This window comes from Lepidochelys olivacea (genome assembly GCF_965140295.1).
Source record: "Lepidochelys olivacea isolate rLepOli2 genome assembly, chromosome: 1".
Lineage (NCBI taxonomy): Eukaryota > Metazoa > Chordata > Testudines > Cheloniidae > Lepidochelys > Lepidochelys olivacea.
The window spans coordinates 199,083,602-199,104,727 of record NC_140411.1 but is presented as its reverse complement, the minus strand read 5'-3'; the positions used below and the strand labels follow the sequence as shown (position 1 = coordinate 199,104,727).

At 39.7% G+C, this 21,126-nt stretch overlaps 2 protein-coding genes across 9 annotated transcripts in view; both read right to left on the bottom strand.

Moving 5' to 3' along the window:
• The window catches only part of IMPG2 (interphotoreceptor matrix proteoglycan 2), a gene marked incomplete at both ends in the record, with an annotated part of 86,214 nt that extends 81,338 nt beyond the window's left edge, over positions 1 to 4,876 (bottom strand). For both annotated transcript variants that reach the window (XM_084629426.1, XM_084629427.1), the window contains 2 exons: positions 2,159 to 2,419; positions 4,798 to 4,876. In XM_084629426.1, coding sequence (XP_084485552.1) covers positions 2,159 to 2,419; positions 4,798 to 4,876 — 340 coding nt within the window. The remainder of the gene's footprint in view (positions 1 to 2,158; positions 2,420 to 4,797) is intronic.
• Positions 4,877 to 10,446: 5,570 nt separating this feature from the next.
• SENP7 (SUMO specific peptidase 7) overlaps positions 10,447 to 21,126 on the bottom strand; it is a 72,271-nt gene continuing 61,591 nt past the window's right edge. For 6 of the 7 annotated variants that reach the window (XM_084616310.1, XM_084616312.1, XM_084616313.1 and 3 more), the window contains 6 exons: positions 20,032 to 20,249; positions 19,469 to 19,518; positions 17,119 to 17,159; positions 16,786 to 16,854; positions 14,001 to 14,151; positions 10,447 to 12,558 (listed from right to left, as the gene is read on the bottom strand). In XM_084616310.1, the coding sequence (XP_084472436.1) occupies positions 12,421 to 12,558; positions 14,001 to 14,151; positions 16,786 to 16,854; positions 17,119 to 17,159; positions 19,469 to 19,518; positions 20,032 to 20,249 (667 nt within the window). In that variant the 3' untranslated portion in view covers positions 10,447 to 12,420. Of the gene's footprint in view, positions 12,559 to 14,000; positions 14,152 to 16,785; positions 16,855 to 17,118; positions 17,160 to 18,005; positions 18,117 to 19,468; positions 19,519 to 20,031; positions 20,250 to 21,126 lie in introns of those variants that run through there. The other variant, XM_084616315.1, reaches the window with a different exon arrangement.

Genomic DNA, 21,126 nt, shown 5'->3' with positions numbered 1-21,126 from the left:
CAGAGGGGTAGCCATGTTAGTCTGTATCCACAAAAACAACGAGGAGTCTGGTGGCACCTTAAAGACTAAGATTTATTTGGGCATAAGCTTTCGTGGGTAAAAAAACAAAACCCCACTTCTTCAGATCCATGCATCTGAAGAAGTGGGTTTTTTTATCCACGAAAGCTTATGTACAAATTAATCTGTTAGTCTTTAAGGTGTCACCGAACTCCACGTTGTTTTTACAGATATGAATATTTTTCAGAAAACCAGTAAAATGCTTCTAGAGGGATGTAAATGGAAAGTTCATGAAGTTTGGCACACTGCTACATGATCTTTAAAATTCCTCTTTCACACTAGGTTACAGTTTAACATTAAAATAAGGCTCTGGCTCTACAGAGCATAAATGATTTCATTGTGTTCTCTGAATTTACTCTTTCAACATACCTTCCAATAGAAAGGCCTGTTGACAAGTGAAATCAATAGGAGCTTTAACATTGACTTGAAGGAAGCAAGAGCATGCCTGTTGTGCACAATGGGCCTGATCCAAACCCATTTGAAGTCAGAGGAGATACTCTCATACTCTCTTGATGGGCTTTAGATCAGGATCCAGGTCTCTTTAAAAATCAGGGTCCTGTCTTTAGTTGACTTGTGAGCCTTGTGTTGGGTTCAGATGAGCTTAGCTATAAAAGAAAACAGGAAGTATTCCATGGCTATGACCTCTGACCTGGTCTCTGTGAATTGATAACAAATTAGTAAATTTCCCAGTTGTATACAAAGCAACTGGAGAGAGAGTGCTGTGCAGAAACAGAGAAAGTCAATGGATCAGATGGCAGCAATGCAAGAGGAGAGGGAGCTAAGAATGAAGAGAGATAGCTTCTCAGAGAGCTTCCACATACCTCTCGACGAACCCTTCTGAAAGGGGAACAACTGTCATTTTAGACCCAGATTTAAATAACACGCACCTGACATGATCCAGCCTAATTTGCTTATGTTGGCAATGTTGTATCATGAATCTGAATGGATAGAGTATTTCATTTATGCTGTCAAAGTCATCTCATCATTGTTCGGTGCTTCCAGTGCTGGTTTTTTCGTGCTGGAAGTTTGGCACACATTTAGGCCTCAGGAATTTTATTGAGAGAGAGTTTACATTACAGACTAGCACCACTCATGACTCTGTGTGAAAGGGATTCTGATTCCAATAGAAACACTACAGGAAGTCCCTCATCTGGCTACTACTTCAAAAATTGAGAGGGGGTGGGGATGTGAGCCTGTTGAGCATAGAAAAAAGAATGGTCCAGTGGTTAGAGAACTAGCCTGGGATTTGGGAGACCCAGGATCCAACGCCTCTTCTGCCACAGACTGTGTATGACTTAGGCAAGTCACTCAGACATTTCTGGAAATTCTGTCCTAAGGCCTTGTCTACAGTGAAGTGCTGCAGCTGCACCACTGTAGCATTTTAAGTCAAGACACTATTTACACAGACAGGAGGGATTCTCCCGTCAGCTTGAGTTTTTCACTTCCTGAGAAGCAGGAGCTAGGTCGCTGGGGGAGTTTGCTGGGGGTTAGCTCGGTTTAACTGCGTCACTCAAGGGAATGGATTTTTCACACCCTGAGTGATATATAGATATACTAACCTCATTTCCCAGAGTGTAGACCAGGCCTACGTAACTTAGGAGCCTAACTTTCCCTACCTACATGGGTAAGTTATACCAGTTATACTGTTATAACTTCTCATATAGACCCTATCCAGAAAAAAAGTGTCTGTTTTCTTCCAGTTAAGTTTAAACCCCTTTCAAAGCAACATTAATTCACTTGGAAAAGCCCCTCCTATTCTGGAATAAGAATGTTCATATAGGAAGTCATACTGGTATAGTTGTATTGGTTATTATGGAGGAGCTTTGATTGCGGGGACTGAGATATCTCCAACACAAATGTGGCTAGCCGGGGTTGTTAGCTCATACATAATAACTATGAATTATCAAGGAACAAAAGCAAAATTTCTCAGGTAATGTACTTAACCTAGGGCCTCTTTGTATGATAAGTATTATTTATAACAAATACAACTTTTTATAAATAAATTTTTAAAATCAATTATCTATTAAGCATGCAATGGTTGCATCCTTACTTACCTAACACTGCTACAGAGCAGTGTGTCAGCTTCCCTGCACTCACTTACCTCGGAGTTTGAAGTATTTCAGATGGTTGGCAATGGCCTGCTCACCAGTCTCATCTGGACAAATTTTAACTCCACTAGGAAACAGGATGGACCTCTTCCTTCGAAACAACACATGCCTGTTGAGTTGTTCCTTTCCCATGAATTCAGTATGGTGTCTTGACTCAGGAGACAGCGAAGGGTTTACTAATTGCCCGCCATTGGGTTGAGTTGTTGGTGTAGCATCCTTACCCTCAATTTCCTCTGCAGCTGAGTAAGTTTCTGCTGTAAAATTAAACCATATGCAAGACTCAGCTGACAGACTTACACCATTCTATATATCACAACACCACTGCCCTGGATTTCTGGGCAGTACAGTTATAGTTGATATCCTGCAGTCCTTAACTTGGGCAAACCTCTAGTTGACTTCCGTGGGAGTTTTGACTAACCACCATAAAATTTGGCGAACAGGGATTTGTTTTTTCATTAGTCATTTTAAATGGGCCCAATTCTCCCCTCAGATGTACTGGTGCAAGAGGGCAGGGTAGCAGAGAAGGAGCTGCATTTATCATAGGAGAGGTGTTTGTGACTTCCCTGGCTCCTCTGAATTTACCATGTTATCAAGGAAATGTATGCCTTCCAGCTGAATTTTCATTTGTCTGGTTCATCGAGCAATTAAGTTTCACACGCTCACTTGGCAAAAGTTTAAATCAAGATAAGCCCAGGGTTTTACCTCCTGAGTGGTCTCAACAGAAAAACTGCTTACGAATTTGTATTTAAATGTGAATTTAGTGCTGGCATGGTGGAAAGTGCTGTATTGACCACCATGGAGACTCAAGTGCTCCATTTACATGCAACACAGGCAACAGCATAGGCCATGGCAGCAAAAGCCTCCCCCCACATTGCTGCTCCAACATACTTCACTCCTCACCAGGTGTGGCGAGTTCTGCCTTTATGGCCCATTCAGTCCTTGGCCTCTCTCATGTTGCCAATAAAGGTCTAAATCGAGTTTCAAATGGGTAGGTGTCCTCAACAAAGCTACCACTAGAGCTGGCAACTTTTTACGCCCAGTGGTTTTCTGACGCACTACAAGTAATCTACCCCAAGTATTCTGTCCTGACGATGGCTGGCTGGCCCTGTCTTTATTTTAAATCATTTTAACTTCTTTGCAGCATCTTGATAATGAACTATCAGCACTATCTCCTTGATCCTGCAAACACCAATGCACATGTTTAACCTTATATTTACACATATACCAGTTGGCCCATTGAAGTCAGGGGAACTACCCCTCTGAGAAAACTGACGTGTGCTTAAGGGCTTGCTGACTGAGAGTCTAAATAAGGAAAGAGAACAATTAAGCTAAGGGGTGGAAATGAGCTCTCTATTGCACGCTCCCTTTCTACACAAATCTTGTTTGATCTTCATATCTCTGGATTGAATTGTGAAGCCTGTCAACAATCAGCGATTATATCTCCTTCCCCCATGTAATTCATCACATGGCACAGTAACGAAAGAAAAAGGAGTACCTGTGGCACCTTAGAGACTAACAGATTTATTTGAGCGTAAGCTTTCATGAGCTACAGCTCACTTCATCGGATGCATACTGTCGAAAATACAGAAGATGTTTCCACGGTATGCATCCAATGAAGTGAGCTGTAGCTCACAAAAGCTTATGCTCAAATAAATTTATTAGTCTCTAAGGTGCCACAAGTACTCTTTTTCCTTTTGCGAATACAGACTAACATGGCTGCTACTCTGAAAGAAAAAGATTATCCTAAAGGCTTTAACTTGTTTTACCTTTATCTTTAATTAGCCCCCAAACACAAAAAGCCCACAACTTCACAGTGGGTGTGGGGGTGGAAAAGACCTGTCTAGTGGTAACCATAGTCAGCAAAATTCTCTATTATTTCATCAGATGACCCAAAACTATCCAATTCTACACGTCCAGGGGAATATTGTTAGCAGACAAAGTGAGGTAGAGGAAGAATAATAAGGTATCAGAAACATTCACTACAGGAACAGTGATGATAGATTGATATTGTACTTTCAATCCAAAGTGCTGTTAAAACCATAGCCCTAACTTTGCACCATTAAAATTAACAGGAACTTTGCTTTTTATTTCAATGAATGTAGATGTAAGCCCCATATGCTCTACATACCCACCACCAAAATTCAGCCTCCTCTGGGGTGGAAAGCCACAGCCAGATTGTGCATAACCATCAGAAAGAAAAGAAAATGTTGGCTAGGTTCACTGTGGTAAACCCTTATTCTTTTAAGCTACAACAACATCTTAAACACCTATGCAAAGCTGCAGGATCTCTGATATTAAGACCTTTCTTTGTAAGTTATTAAGAAAAAGCAACAAATAAAAAACACTTTCATTGGTATTTCATGCAAGTGAAAACCTGGAAAAGGTCACATATCAAAATTTAACAGCCTATAGCTACATCTACTCAGTTACCACAATGTAAATCTAGAGTAACTCCATGGAAGACAATGAAATTACTTCCAATTTACACTGGTATTACAGAGCAGAACCTGGTGACGTAGTTCTCCATATTATCATACTTTAGTTAAACTAAAGAGCTGTTTTCATGTTCATATAGTGCTATCATTAAACCATTGAAAACAGGACATGAGAATGAAGATAAGAGTTGTGTTACCTGTAAATACTTGAAGATCCCCTTCAATCAACACAAAAATCAAGACACCCAGATGGATTTTCCAAGGAAAGTTCAGCATATTTATTTTGGCTAAAAAACAAATATAAGGGGGAAAAGAAATCCCTTTTTAACACAGTCAGTTGCCTTCCCTTCTCGAAAATTTACTGACGTCACATGTAATTGTCTTTGACAAAAGGATTATTATTATTAAACCACAACAAAAGCCAGCCAAAATGCTTCAGAGATTATTTTCTTCGCAAAGGAAGTACAGTATTCCACTTCATTTCAGAAATAACAAAAGGTGCTGAAAGCAAGCTCCTTGGAGTTAGCAGATGGATTGAGGAGACAATTTTTTAGTTTTAATCTGGCCAGCTAAGCTCTTTACCGGATCTTGTCATGTCGTTAACAAGGACAGTACCTTTCACACTTAATTAAGCATGTTTTTCATTGGCTCTTCAACTTCCTTCTATTTTACACACACTAGCCAAACAACATCAATCCATGTTAAGATCTGGTCCACAGTGGAAGGTCTTTGTCATTAACATCTTTGCTCCTCCTCCACTTGTATTAGTTACATATATTTGTGAAGCTTTAAAATAATGTGCTGATTGACTTAGATCCTCACCCCCCACATAGGTAGCAATGAGTCTCTATTCACATCTTTCTTCAGGTGACAGAGCTAGCAAAGTATTGCTACATCAGATTATAGCAATGCACAGACCTTACTCTGTAATACCCCTGTCCTTAGCATGGCAGAATGGCAGCTCACTCCCAGATTCTCTCATCTCTTTTTAAACATTAACTAACCTATGAATATTATAAACAAGTCATCTGTATAGACATCAAGTCTAAACAGCTGTTTGGTTAACAAGTGAGCAACTTTAAATGTAATAAGGAAATAGAGGAGAGCAAATTGGGATGCTGCCGTAGCATGGTACAATGAGAGAGACCCAGCAACAGAAGCCGTCTCAGATTGCTTTCCAGGAGAAATTTGTCATGGAGTGGCAAGGTTCACTGTGAGGACTTACAAAATGGGCAAGACATCACCACCAATCCAAGTATCCTGATCACAATATCAATTGCTCCTAACACAGAAGCTCCCAAACTGTGGTCTGTGAGAGCTGGCTGGTCCCACTGTGCTGGTTCTCCTTGTTTACAGCTTCTACACTGCATGAAAGCCGCTAAAAAGATATTACATAGGTTCCAAATGTTATTTTTTAATATAAGGAAATTTCTGTGATCATCACAAGGATGTCATACAATCCTGAATGGAACATCATCTGCATAATCGCAAATTGGAAGGGAGTTGCCCATAAAACAATCTCATTGTTACAACATCATCCACATTATGAACAAATTTAAGAAACCCTGTCCTAAGAACATATTATACAGGCAGAAAGGGACCAAGAACAGCATGTGGGGAGGGGAACAGATGGCTCCTACTAGGAATATGTGGCCGACACACACCAAATGACACCAGAAAACAAAAAAGTAGGTTGGTTAACCCTTCAATCCTTATTTTTATCAGGGCAGATTGATTTTTGACCCAAATCAATGTTAGGATATTGTAGTAAGTTTTTACAGGTCAAATAAGTCACTTTTGCTTTTGTCTGCTCCATGGGCTAAGTAACAGAAGTCATGATATTACAAAGCAGTGAGATTTTCCTCACATCTTTCTTTAAAAGTGCACTGATTTAAAATTTTCAAACTAGACATGAAAATGTTGTTCCCATTATCCACCACTGTGCAGTTGGTCCTAGACTATCAATGCTACAAACGCTAATGCAGACAACGGCTCAGGTACTACCGCCACTATGACTACTCAACAAAACCTAGTCTGAGCACATTTTTATGACACAGTGGTAAAAATGCGTGAGCCCTGTCTACGTCTTAGAGCTTGCACAAAGGTACAAAGTTTTCTTGCATAGATACAACGGCAGAGGGGCAAATTCTGAGTGGTGTTGAGGAGCACCAGGTACTCAGCCCCATTCAGAATTTGGATAGTATGAAGCTTGACTACCTTTCAACACAGCCTGCCTTAGCATTTCTGATGGCCATTTAAGATTTTCTGAGAAAGACAAAGGCCTTTCAAACATTTAAATGTGGTTGTAGTAACAGTAGCTGTTAAAGTTCCTCCCCCACTCTGAACTCTCGGGTACAGATGTGGGGACCTGCAGGAAAACCTCCTAAGCTTACTTTTACCAGCTTAGGTTAAAACTTCCCCAAAGTACAAATTAATTTTATCCTTTGTCCTTGGAATATCCACTGCCACCACCAAACTCTAACTGGGTTTACTGGGAAACGTAGTTTGGACACGTCTTTCCCCCAAAAATCCTCCCAACCCTTGCACCCCACTTCCTAGGAAAGGTTTGGTAAAAATCCTCACCAATTTGCATAGGTGACCACAGACTCAAATCCTTGGATCTGAGAACAATGAAAAAGCATTCAGTTTTCTTACAAGAAAGTTTTCTTAATAGAAATAGAAGTAAATAAGAGTAAAGGAATCACCCCTGTAAAATCAGGATGGTAGGTACCTTACAGGGTAATTAGATTCAAAACATAGAGAACCCCTCTAGGCAAAACCTTAAGTTACAAAAAAGACACACAGACAGGAATAGTCATTCTATTCCGCACAGTTCTTTTATCAGCCATTTAAAGAAATCATAATCTAACGCATACCTAGCTAGTTTACTTACTAAAAGTTCTAAGACTCCATTCCTGTTCTATCCCCGGCAAAAGCAGCGTACCGACAGACACAGGCCCTTTGTTTCTCTCCCTCCTCCCAGCTTTTGAAAGTATCTTTTCTCCTCATTGGTCATTTTGGTCAGGTGCCAGCGAGGTTACCTTTAGCTTCTTAACCCTTTACAGGTGAGAGGATTTTTCCTCTGGCCAGGAGGGATTTTAAAGGGGTTTACCCTTCCCTTTATATTTATGACACTAGCTCATGCCAGTAACTTTATATTTGAAGGGTCAGATCTTCATCCGGCATAAGTCAATGTAGCAATACTGACTTCAATATTGCAATGCTACCAGCTGAGGATCTGCCCCTAAAAGGTTATGATAGCAAAATGCATTACTTAGAATGTACCATTTATTGTTTTAACATTTAAATATCTTAAAACACGCAAAGCAACTGAGTTGCCAAAAAAACCTCCTCTGTGATAATAAAACTTGCAGACGCTTGAGTCAAATGAATGCATGCCTCCAATATCTAAAACCTCTCAAGCAGCATTCCATATTTTAAAACAAGCAACTTTAGAACTCCAACAGCTAATAGCTGAAACACACATGCCAAATTTCAGCCCAAAAGGAATTAGAGGCGAAGATTCAAATGGCATTTCCAATTTTAAAAAAATCTTTCTTTTCATTAAATTTTAACTTTCTGATGTGTATCAGAACTCTGTATGAAGCATTATACACGCGAATGTATCACCTTGACCTTAGCTCTAACACGATTTTTATTTTCCTTTTAACTATCTTTGTGTCACTGCTAAGAAGCAAGTATATTACTTGTGTTACAACTTTTCTGGAGGGCAACAGAAACCTGTTGAATGCATAATTTTATTGTGCAAACACAGTGTTAAAATAATTTCTTTATTGGTATTTGTTGTGCATACAGAAAAACAAATATATTTTCCAAATTAAACAGACCATAGAAACATAGAAAAGTTTCAACCACAATTTCTTATGAGCGTAAAAGGGAAGATAATTTATCAGAAAACAATGCAAAATAAAGATATGTCCAAGGCAACGTCACCAATTAACAGTTCTAAGAAAGACATAGGTGTCTGTAGAATCCTCCTGTCTTTTCCCCTCTTCCATGGTTCAAATATCAAGCTTCTAAATTGTCTCTTGTGATTGGATTGCTAAGAGCGCGATTACACTTTAAGCAACATCTTAATCATACGACAATCTCCTCAGCAACATATTATTGTGCATTATTTGAGTAAGCAGCAGCAACTTGGAAATGAAATAGTCAACTAAATTAATCTAACACTTCTAAATTTAATCTGCTCACAAGCTCTCCAGTGTAGTAGTCTTAGTCTTCCTCCTCTTTGGAGCTGTTGATCTGGAGTACACATTTTACCTTGCTCAGCAATTTGAGTGAAATCATGACGACAGGATGCCTGCAGTTATCCTTTCACAATATTTTCAGCATCAGCATGATTGTATAGTTGCTTTAAGAACATCCCCGTGAGGCCTTTCTTCTGACTCTAGGTTGCTGAGCTTAAATCTGGAAACAGGAGGATTTGGATCCCTGGTTACCTAATGAAGCATCCTCTGCCTCTGCCATTATCAAGGTAGGAGTGCTGTGTCTGATTTCCCCCCATCTTTTTCACTTGTGGGGTGTAGCATGTGTCTACTAAAATGAATTAATTTCAGGTTCAAGACTCAGAAGTTTAGTCTCAGATAAGATAGGTGAATTACAAGAGGTCTATGCCTTCCATTCCAATGGACAAATCCAGCAGCCCACAAACACTTTTTAAAATATACACTTGATGTATGACTACCACAATCCTTTGATGCCTGCTGATGACTTGTTATTTACACATTTTAATCAAGGATTTACTTCCTACAGCCTTTCATATCTTCATCTTTGTTTCTGCTGGGTTGCTCTTGCAGTGAGTTTCTCGAATTGATCTTTCTGTGTCTTGGTACCAAAGCATTCTCTGTATGGACCAATCTTCTGAAACCTGCTTTCACTGCTGGCCTGGCACTGCCAAAGTCTGGCAACCTTCATTTTAAATAGACCAATATTTTGTAAACTATAGGTTTTTAAATAGAGTAAAGCACCCTGATGCCAAAGTTATGCTTGCAGAGTATAAATCTTTGCTATGAACTGTAGCTTTTGAACTAGTGTTAAACTCTATGCCCTCAATCCCCTAGTCCACTATACTGTGCTTGACCTGGAGAGGTCGGGAACATGTGGGCAAAGTTGTTTGTACTGGTTTGGCCCCTGATGCAAGTCAGAGCAGTCTCAGGGTGGCCTTATGTTGCCTTCAATGGCCCCCAAAGTGCCACTGCAGAAAGCAGGGATCTCCAGAGCTCAATGCTTTCTGGCCACACCCCCTCTCACTCACAGCACATCCATCACGCAGGGAAGACTGAAAGGGGAAGGCAATATGGTTGGTTGAGCCAGGCAGAAAATAGCCTTGTTGGCGGTCAACAATCTGGTTCAAAAAGAATTGAATGCTTTTCACTCAAGGAGTTGTGAACTATTAAAATGTCTTTTTAAGGGCTGAATAGCAACAACTAGAATAGCCGTGTTCAAAATTAATTAGATAAGTTACAGTATTCAAAAAAACAAAAACAAACAACCCCACTTGGGTTAACAACAGATATAGTAGGTAAGTGACAAGTTGATAAAATACTCCGATTTATATTTAACTCATTGGTTATAAAGAACTGGAACAATCAAGTCCAACAACTTCTAAAGATTTTTAATATCAAACACTGGCATTCTCAAAACACATTTCCATCATCAATTTGTAAGAAAGGTCTCAATGTCATAAAAGTGATTTTAAAAGATTGCCCCTTCTTTTATTGTTTAAAATGTACAAACAAGCCCATCTAAAAGAGTTGTAAAAAAAAATTTATAATACAACCTTAACAGGCTCACGAGAAAAAATACCCATCAACTGAAAAAGCTTAGTGTGACCATACACATTTATTTACTTATTCTTTTATCCATGTCTACAATAAATACAAAAACTTACGTCTATAATAATTCTGATGGTGTGGTTAAGGTAAGGAAAGCAACACATGTTCATGGAGGCTGAGACTGATGCTCTTAACCCATGCAAATATGAAATGAAGTTGCTACAGTTTAAGCCTGAAAAGGTCAACTGAAAAAGGAAAAAGGAAATGATGTTAAGCCCAGAAATGCATGACGACTGCCCCCAGTAAGCTGGCCGAAGAGAGGCAGAAGGTAATGGCACTCAGCAAAGAAACTTGGTTTAAAAATATTTTTCCTCGCCCCGTAAAATCATCCAGCACTTCCTGGTTTGAGACAGAATGCATTTCTGTGCTGAGTGCGCTCCTACAGTGAAGGCCAGATCCTCCCAATGACATAAATTAAGTCAACGGAGTTGCACTGGTTTACACCAGCGGAGGATCTGGCCCAGAGCCTCAGTTCTAGGGGCATGCAACACATTTCTGGCCTTCCCTCCATTTTCATTTTAGTTCTGCAATCCGCTTTCAGCTTTGAAGGCTCCAACTTTTTCTGGTTGTCAGCAGCAATGCTGCTCTAAAACATCGGCCCGGGGGAGGGAGTGCTGTTGATTAACTGAAATACAATTATTTCAAAGGCAGCTCTGAAACATGCACTGACTTACCACAGAGAACAGAAGAAAGCTCCTTTTCAACACAGCCACCTAACTCCCATTAGTGACCTTGGGAGAAATACACATATATTGAAAGGTCATTAAACCTTTCTGTGACTAACATCTCTGAAAAACTGGCTAAATATATATACACTCATTTGTTCTAGCTTATCAAATAAAGGCCCAGTCCAAACACAAACATCCGAGTATCTTTACTCAATAGGACTAACTCCCATCAGTAAAGTTATGTACAGACCTAATTGTTTGCAGGAATGGACACTGAATATGTATGCAGTCTCTTAAGACATATTACATATATGCATATAATGGGCTTTTTTTGAGTGAAGGCAGGTGCATATATTTCACATTAGAGCCCCTAAAACGAACATACTGGGTCAAACCTTGCTTGTCTTATACACATACAAGTTATCCTATCAGAGTGAATAGGACAACCCACAAGAGTAAGATGAGTAGGATTTAATTTACTGTCTTTGCAACAAGCATGTATTTATATTTTAAAATCAAGACCATTTTCTAAAAATTTGGTTAAGGAAAAAAGGATCTAAAAATATAGAAAAAAGTCCACTTTTCACCTTGCAAGGCTCCAAGCTTCACCCTGGAGCAAATGTTTTCAGCTCCTTCAAAAATAAGTTTTATGATGGAAACACTTAAACAGCAATTTCTACTCTCAGCAGGCTGATCTCCTGTTGGGTGCAAGTTACTCCTGATTCAGTTTATTACAAAATATACCACAAAAGGCATCTCTAAAGAGATTCAGTACTATATTCTCAAACTAAAAAATACATAGTATTCATACTATACACGAGAATTGCAAAATGGGGAAACTTACAACATGAGGTCTGAGATCATATTATCAGTTGCCAAGTTAAACAAGGAGGCATCACATATGACACCTATACGCTTACTCAGCTCCCAGAGTTACATGAATGTAACAAATGGTGAGGAACACACTCCTTAGAATTAAAATATTTTCACATCTTTGCGGCACATACCTGTATGCTGCTTCCAGATTCCAAGTGAAAATTCAGTTAGCCAACAAATATTAGCTTTAAATTACATATTTATACTTTATCTATACCCTACCCACACCCTCATCCCTCCCTGCATCCTCTAAACATACAATTCAAATATAAAGCCTCAGAATAAATTTACAACAAACCAACAATAATACTATGTAGCATTTTTTCTTTCTCATAAGGGAAAGTCTAAATGGTCCTAAGCAGCTTTCCAGCAATTTTATTCAGTAAATGTTTGTGCCAGGTTTGGCTGAACAGATTCATTAGCTGCTGCTGCCGCTTTGCTGTTGCAAGTGCAGTTGCAAGATCAGGTCTCGAATTTCTTCCCGTTTGCTCCTCACCACCCGACGAGGGAACCACCGCTCCAAGTGCATTGGCAGCTCAAAGTTAACAACAGGATCCTGGTGGCAAAAAAAAGGTCGCTTTTAAAAGATATCTTTGCACTTGTAGTTTTTTCACTAGACTTCCATGCACACTATTGCTGACACTGGACAGCACTATCTGAGTTTACACTCCATACAGTGTTAAAGATTGGAAATGTACAATAAGGCATAAGCTACACAACATAGCAGTTTGCCTCAGGAAACTGGATAAGACCCTTTTAAAGGGTCAGTTTTGAGAGATACATTCTGACATCTCCTGTGCCCAGCACTCACATAGGCAGAGAAAGGGAGGAAGTCCCATCTGAAAGGACAGCATCTGTAGAACCATGGCCCTTTGGGAATGTATCTTAATTCATGGTGAGGGAGGAAACAACATTCTGCAATTAGCAAGGAGAGGGAAGACAGCAGGATAGGAGGGAAAAAAGGGTGACACTGAGGGGCAAGAGAGCGCACACCTGTGCACATTATGCCCGCTAGCGAATTAGTCTCACATGGCACTGAAAATTGTATGTTGCAGGATGAAGTTTTCTAACAGCACAACAGTCCCACCTGTCTCTCCTGCCAGATTGTCTGCTGATGAAGAAATGACAAGCGTGAAGAATGCCTCTATGGGGTTCAGCAGGACACCAGAGGGGGAGATTGCAGGTTAAGCCAGGACCTCTTGCCCTGTGGCTGGGACAGAATGCTTGCTCTGGCACTGGGACCTCTATACCACATTATGCTGGTGAAGGAGGAGAATAGGGGCAGAGAATGTGCTTGTCCTAACTAAACCAGATGCTTGGATGCCACAAATCAGCTTCCACAAGCCCAGCCTGTGGGCAGATATGACGAGATTTTTTTTAAACCAACTTACTTATTACTTATTTAAACGATCACACATTTAATCATTCAGAGGAAGAAAAATGTGAAATCTAAACATTAAAGTTATAATGAAGAGAAAAAGGTAACAATCAGAGTATAGAAAAGCACTGCACCAGGTGACTAGAAAGTGAGCTGTTCAAAAAGATCAGCGCTGAACTCTGGCTCACACCTACATAGGAGCGTATCATGCTCTTCTGCACAGAGAAATTTGCTCATGGGCTGAGGACCCAAACAGAACTCTCCATGCAGAGGACTTTGGTTCAGGGATGTAGGAAAGGGGCAGTACAAACATGCAGGGGTTCCCTCTTCCCCCGCCCCACATGCTCTCCACAGACTTCAAATACACCAGCAGGGTTGGGAGTCTGAGGGTAGAAGCCACCCTGGATCAAGCGGCCAGAAAACTACACACAAGTTGCCTATACTCCAGCTGCAAAAGAAAACAGAGGGGCAGCCCTGCCTCCAGGTCGAGGGTAGATCTTCTCTCCCCTTCTTCAAGTGGAACAATACATTATGCCTCACCATTAGGCGTTCAGAGAGATTTGAGGATTTCACCCAGAAGAAGGTTATAGGCAGACATTTGTAATATTTCTATATTGTACCTGGAAGAAGGTTTCCACATACTGCAGTAAATATACCCCACAATCACTGCTGTTATCCTGTTTCGGGACTCTGGGACAGAAATCCAGCATCGTTGATTTGCTGAATTCCCGGTGTGTTTTTCGTTTAGTTTCCCACTCTATTTCCAGGTACCTGAAATAAAACAGAGTAAGTTAAATACGCAAGATGGGCCTGCTAAACTCTGACCTTTTTTGGGTATTACTCAGTACTGTCCTAGAACAGGCAAACACCACAATTTTCTAATCAACTTGCTTCTACAACCCCTCACAAAAACTCACTTGAACAGTTACAGATAATTCCATGGTTCAGTTTTGGGGCCGTACCAAATAATTTATATCATGCATGAGATAGCCAAGGTAGAGTTTAAATGGGAAGGTAATTCTGACCAGCCATCTGTGCAGGGTTTCCTTAAGCCATCAGAAAGACACAATGGTACTTCTTAAACACTTGAAGGAGCTATAGTTATCCTGCATGATTATTATGCAGAGTGTAAAATTTGTGAATTAGGTTCATGTTGTCAAACATTTCACACACACAAAAATTAATAAAAAGCATGTTGTTCATGTTAAGCAAACCAAAAATATAACATCAGAATTTAAATTAGGAACAAACTGAACTACTTGCAGTTAGATTACAGCAATTTCAATTTGACAGTATACCCTATCTATGGTAAAGATTAAATGACAGCCTTTAGGAACCATTTTTGTAACATGATGCTGGCAACAGCTACACATTGAACCAAATGTTCAAAAGTGCCCACTAATCCCTATATAAAAGGATAAATGGACACAAATCAGATATTAGGAATGGCAATATACAAAAACCTGTAGAAGAACACTTCAACCTCCCTGGACACACAATAGCAGATTTAAAGGTAGCCATCCTACAGCAAAAAAACTTCAGGACCAGACTTCAAAAAGAAACTGCTGAGCTTCAGTTCATTTGCAACTTTGACACCATCAGCTCAGGATTAAACAAAGACTGTGAATGGCTAGGCAACTACAAAAGCAGTTTCTCCTCCCTCGGTGTTCACACCTCAACTGCTAGAAGAGGGCCTCATCTTCCCTGATTGAACTAACCTCGTTATCCCTAGCCTGATTCTTGCTTGCATATTTATACCTGCTTCTGGAAATTTCTACTACATGCATCTGAAGAAGTGGGTATTCACCCAGAAAAGCTTATGCTCCAGTACGACTGTTAGTCTATAAGGTGCTACAGGACTCGTTGCCGCTTTTACAGATCCAGACTAACATGGCTACCCCTCTGATACTTGATATTAATTTTGGATTCCTTGAGACATGCTGGGTCTGATTTTCAACCACCCACAGCTTTTGCTGGACTTCAGCTAGAGCTGCAAGCATTCAGTGCTTCTGAGGCCTCTCAGAAACGAGCACCCAAAACCCACACCACTCCTGAAAAGGTAGACAGGCCACTGAAAAGTGGAAGGTACACACCCAATTGAATGTAAGAGCTTCAGAGTTCAAATGAAGCCCACTCCCTAGTTAATACAAAGATCTGTGCGCTCATATTTTCATCCAGTTGAGAGCTAATTTACCATTGGCATGACTGCCCTCTCCTATGAGAAAACCCACAGAAAAGGCAGGGCCTAAAACTACCCCAAAATAATGCCTAAAGCAGATTTTAGAAAACATCCAATCTTGATTTATAAAGGGTCAGTGATGGAGAATCCACCACAACCCTTCGTAAATTGTTGCAACAGTTAATTACTGTTTTTAACCACCCAACAATTTACCAAGGGTCCTGGTGGAGTCTCCATCACTGACCATTTTTATTAGGTCTGCTGCATTTTACTCTTTTCATTAAACACAATAAAGAACAAGAACAACATCCCAGTTCGGCCCCAAATACTTTATGTTGTCAGTAGGGCACCGATTCAAAAATGATTTTGTGTATGCTATGTTAAAGTCATTTGCTCTGTGCAACACCACTCAAAGAATGATGTTGTAACGCTTGGTGTTGAAAGGGTGACACCAAGGATTCGTCATCGAGTTGTCTTCCATCCATATACTTACAGTAGTGCTTTTGTTCTCATTTAGCTCAAGTTACTACTCCAACTCATGATAACAACTTGAGAATATGATCATTTAAAAATTATATACGTTTATATTTCCCCTAAGTACTTTTCTGTAAGGGCACTGAGTTTGCACACAACATTTCAGGGCAGTTCTTATTCTTGCCTTCTAAGACAGCTACTAATATTTTAATCTGACTAAATCAGTAATACCAAATATTTAGCCACCCTCAACCAGGCATCATATTTCATCTGTGTGCAAAAATGCAGTAACTGCATTCTACTGAAATGTTGTAATTGTACACTCACAAAACTGAAGGATACTCTTTGAAAAATTGGCCATTTTAAAAGAACACTTTCAGGTTTAAAAGAATTACACAACAACATTCCTGACCTGCATTATCACAACACCTTAGATAATCGAAATGAAGATTTTTTTTTTTTTTTCAAAAAGTCTAGCATACCTGTCACTTTTTTTTCTTTTTTTGCACTATATTTAGTTTGGATATTGAAGCAGGCCTGTAATCGTGTCAATCCTGTAGGGAGATGTTTACAACTGAACAACAGAAGTTTGCGTTGCAGGCTGCTGTTTTGTTTTTAAATAAATCATGGAAACTTTTCTACTGCTCTTAGGTTTTGTACAATTTTTTGAAAGAATGTAAATCAGATATTTTGGGTCTAAAATCTGCTTTGACAATGTCCCTGTCTAACACAAGAATAAAACTGTTACTTACTCTCTCAAGATCTGAACTGTGTTCTGCAGAGAACCTGCTTTCAAAGAATCCAGGATGAGTATACAAGGCCTGTTGATAGCAAAAACAAAAATCAGCTTAATCTTTCATTAGGCATATTAGTTGAGTGGCAAAAAGAGGTTTTTATTTTGTGACTTAATTTCAGTGGTAATATGAGTAGAAAGGTCAAGGAATCAGTGGGGAAACCTGAACAATGCACCCCTTAAAGGTAACCCTTATTATGTGTAAAGTTGAATCAAGTGCTCAATGTTGCTGCCAAATTGTTGAATATGGACACTTACGTGTTGTTACATTATTATGAAAGCATAAACCTACCTTTTACAAACCTTCTTTAATTTGGAATTATTTGAAGAGCTCTGAAAAACATAAAATAAATTTTACAAGTTGTAACCAGAAAAAGCACAAAATGACTCCATATTTTTATGAGGTGACACCTGATAAGTTAATATGTAACAAAGTGATCAAGAAACTGAAATACCTATGATATATTCAAAACAATCAAATATGAATGTATTTCATTGAGAGGTAAACAAAAAAGGGACTTCAACATGAACTCTGAAATGATAAAATTCTAACAGAGGACTCATTAAATAATATTTCTTGTTTTTAAAAAATCCTTTAAAAATAGTTTTTGCTGCTCCCCGTTTGATGTTTATTGCGATCATTTCATAAAGGGAGAAAATTGACTAGCTAAGTAGCATAGCGGGGAATCAATGAAACCCCAAAAAATGCTGTCAAATGCACAAAGTAAACACTGAAAAAATAGGGAAACTTTATAGAAACTTGTTTTCCACTAACTTCTTTTCTGCTAATCTTAGGTACTATAATAGGGAAATCTTGTTAAAATAAGTGAGATTTTCAAGGTAACTACATCCCTTTTAAATATTCTCTATTCTAACTGCCACCAACAAGAAATGGAGGTTACTTACCTGTAACTGGAGGTTCTTCGAGATACGTGGTCCCTATCTGTATTCTACATATGGTTACACATGCGCACCATGGGCCTGACTCTGGACATTTTTAGTAAGCAGTGTCCTTTTATCTGCACCTATGTAGTGGAACTCATGTTCTGAACCGAGGGCACAAAGGGCAGTGTGGACCGAAGCATCTCCAGCTCCTTTTCTTACCATGAATCTAGAGGTGATCTGCAACAGTGGGGATGAAGGGCAGTAGTGGAATACAAATACACATCTCAAAGAACCTTCAGCTACAGGTAAGTACCTCTGCAGATGGCAAATTCATTCGTCCCGAGTTCAGGGAGGGGCAGAGAGGCAGATGCTGCACTTGATGGTGATATGAGGCAGAGCTGGTGGCTGTGGGTAGGAGACACAGTTCTTGAACCCAGAAACTCTTGGCATAGTCCCTCTTTGGAGGAAGAAGCTCACCGGGGTGGGGAGTAACTAAACTAACTATAAAAACACTAAAATATTACGCCATTAAACAATTTACAAATCGTATTCATAGGTTTACAGAACAGGAAGGTTGAAGCAAACATGGGATTCTGACTCAAGCCATGTAGCAGTAAGAAGGAACTGGAGAGGCACCAGTCCTCGCTGCCCTTTACGCCCTTGATTCAAAGCACAAGGAATTCCACTGGATGTGTGCAGACCAACGGACACTGCTTACTAAAATTTTCCGGACTCAGATTCATGGTGCACATGTACATCCCATGTGTGGAATACACACACGGACCATCACTCGAAGCAGCACTAAGGACGAGATGGAGAGTTTACTCTCAAAGAGGGAGTGAATGGCCCAGAAGAAGCTGCAGAAAGGAACTGTGACTCAGATGCACCTCTCTGGGTCAATGTCTCCTGAGCTCCTGTTTCAGGTTTGGGGGAATATACTGCATCAGCTCATTACTAGCCATACATCATATTCCTGTCCCTTGCATCCAACCAACTTTATTAGCTGGTGCCTGGGGGAGGTGCACAGACATGACTCCTACTCCCTTCCCCTTTCTCATCCACTTACTTTCAAAGAGGGAGTACCAGATGCTCAGCCTCTGCTTTCCATCTTGTGCCCAGAATCTGACCAAGTCCTATGCAGTCACATGGGGCGGATGGGAGGAGTTCACACCCTTTCAGTTCTTTCTGCAGCTGCATTAGACTGAGCCACAATCTAGCCCATACCCTTTCTTAAAATCAACAAACATCTGCCTGCCTGCATTTTTTTCCCCTTAGAGTTTGCTCTCCCTGCCAGTCCCAGAGGTGAGAGTTCTGTAGAATCCAACCATCCTAAAGACACTTGAGCTTCTTTATGAATCAGATCTTCCATTACGCCTCTCTCAGTCTTTAAAAGAACAAGCAGAGCCCATCAGCTCAAGATTGGGCTCAGAAGATGCAGAATCAAGAAGCTATAGGGAAACATGTTTCAGATACTATGAAAGCAATAACCCAGCCTAAAAACAATACTGGTTTGGATGCAGATAGTAAAGCAGTGACATTCAAGTAGTCTAGTTATGCCAAGCAAAAATAAAACCCAAGCATGTCCTTGTCCAATACATCCAAATATACACTACTACTTGTTATTGTTTACCTAAAAGGACATTAGCAGATATTTTTGTCCTAAATTTTATTTTTAAATGTAATTTTTAATCTGACAGTGTCAGATTGCCACTAAAGACTTCACTGTTTCTCCCTTGTCAGTACAGAAAAGTACTTACTTCATAATGATTTGACTCCAAATTTGGAGATGAAGCATGATGATCTTTACCTAGTGTGAGACAGTAAATTTAAAATAAGAACAATTATTTTCTATTTTTTGGCTGAAATATTTGCATTTCTTGATCAATGGCTCTATCCGCATTGTAAAGAAGATGGCATGAACATAAGCTAGCTTTAGTTCCCTTTGGTACAAGCATGTCTGAATGGCTGAATATTGCTGAAGAACCTCACTAGGGTCCTGATCCAACTCGCACTGAAATCAATGAGATTTTTTTCATTGACTTTGATGCGAGTTCGGCCAGGATCCTAGTATGGAAACCTCACTTAGGACTAAATCATGCGCTGTATCTGCACATGCCGCTTCCATTCATGTCTAAGAAAGTTGCACACAGGCATCAAGAACATAATACAGCCCCTAATATATCAGGGAATTTTATTACCTATGGTAACCTAAAAAATCCACTAAATCAGTCTTGCAAAGAATTAAGTTTTCTTTGATAAGTGCCTCATTAAAGCATGAAGCTAACAGTTTTTCATCATTTTCTTTTTAAAAAATCACTACCGTCTGAGTGCAGATTGCTCTTTACATCCAGGTCTTCTTTATTCTTCCAGTTATCACTGAAGACCAGCACTGTGTTGGTTCTACCTGTTTCTCTCTTCTTTTCTGACTGAAGTGGAGATTGCTGAGTCTGGGACTGCAGTGACCCCTGATTTGGACAGTCCTCATATACCGCTTCTTCTAACCAAGGAAAGCAAATAACTGCAATGTACCAGTGAGATCTACCATGGGGATGAGAGGAAAAATAAAAAAAATAAAATGTCAGCAATTCAGTATTCAAGAGTCCTTTAAATGCTGTGGAAAGCCTCTGGTACTAGTGAGCTAATGGAACTAATGCATTGTTGCTCCACTGTATGTCTATCAGTTCTGACCTTTACGATGTTCATTTAGAAGAACACAATGATACACATATACTCCTACTCATTTCACTTCTGCAGCAGGACACTGTTGTAAAGACAATTCTCACTTTCCTGGTTCTCAAGTACTTCTCCTATCTGGTTCTCAACACACACTCCCTGCAAACAAACAAAACAAAAACCTCAGGATACCCTAATCGAATGATCAGTGCCAGGTATGAGAACATGGATATAGTCCACAATATATTCCGCCAACCTGAACACATTTACATGACCTCACTCTACAGCTGCTCTTTTGTATACACAACTTCCACTGACATCACTTATCAACCTCAACGGGACTTCCACGTGTGGGGCAGTGTAGAATCAGGCCCATATATTGGTACTAGTACTGCAGTACTATGGCTTGTTCTACAGGGAGCTGCTTACAGGAAAGTACCCAAGTTCATAGGGTATATGATGACAACTAAACAAAAACACCCTAAAAATACAACCAAGCCTTTCTGGAATAAAGACCCACAAAGAAAAGGTTACTGGAGGCAAGGAAATAGCTTTCTTCAAACCAGACGCATATGAAATGCTAACATTTGGAGGAACTTTATTTTAAACTAATTATATTTTCCGCACAACGAACAGGATTGCTCTTTATTTTACTTTTAAACTCAGAGTCTATGTAATTATTTTCTTGCTGACCAACGAGAGAGTATCCACACTCGGAAAAGCTTAACAGTCCTGGGAGTGT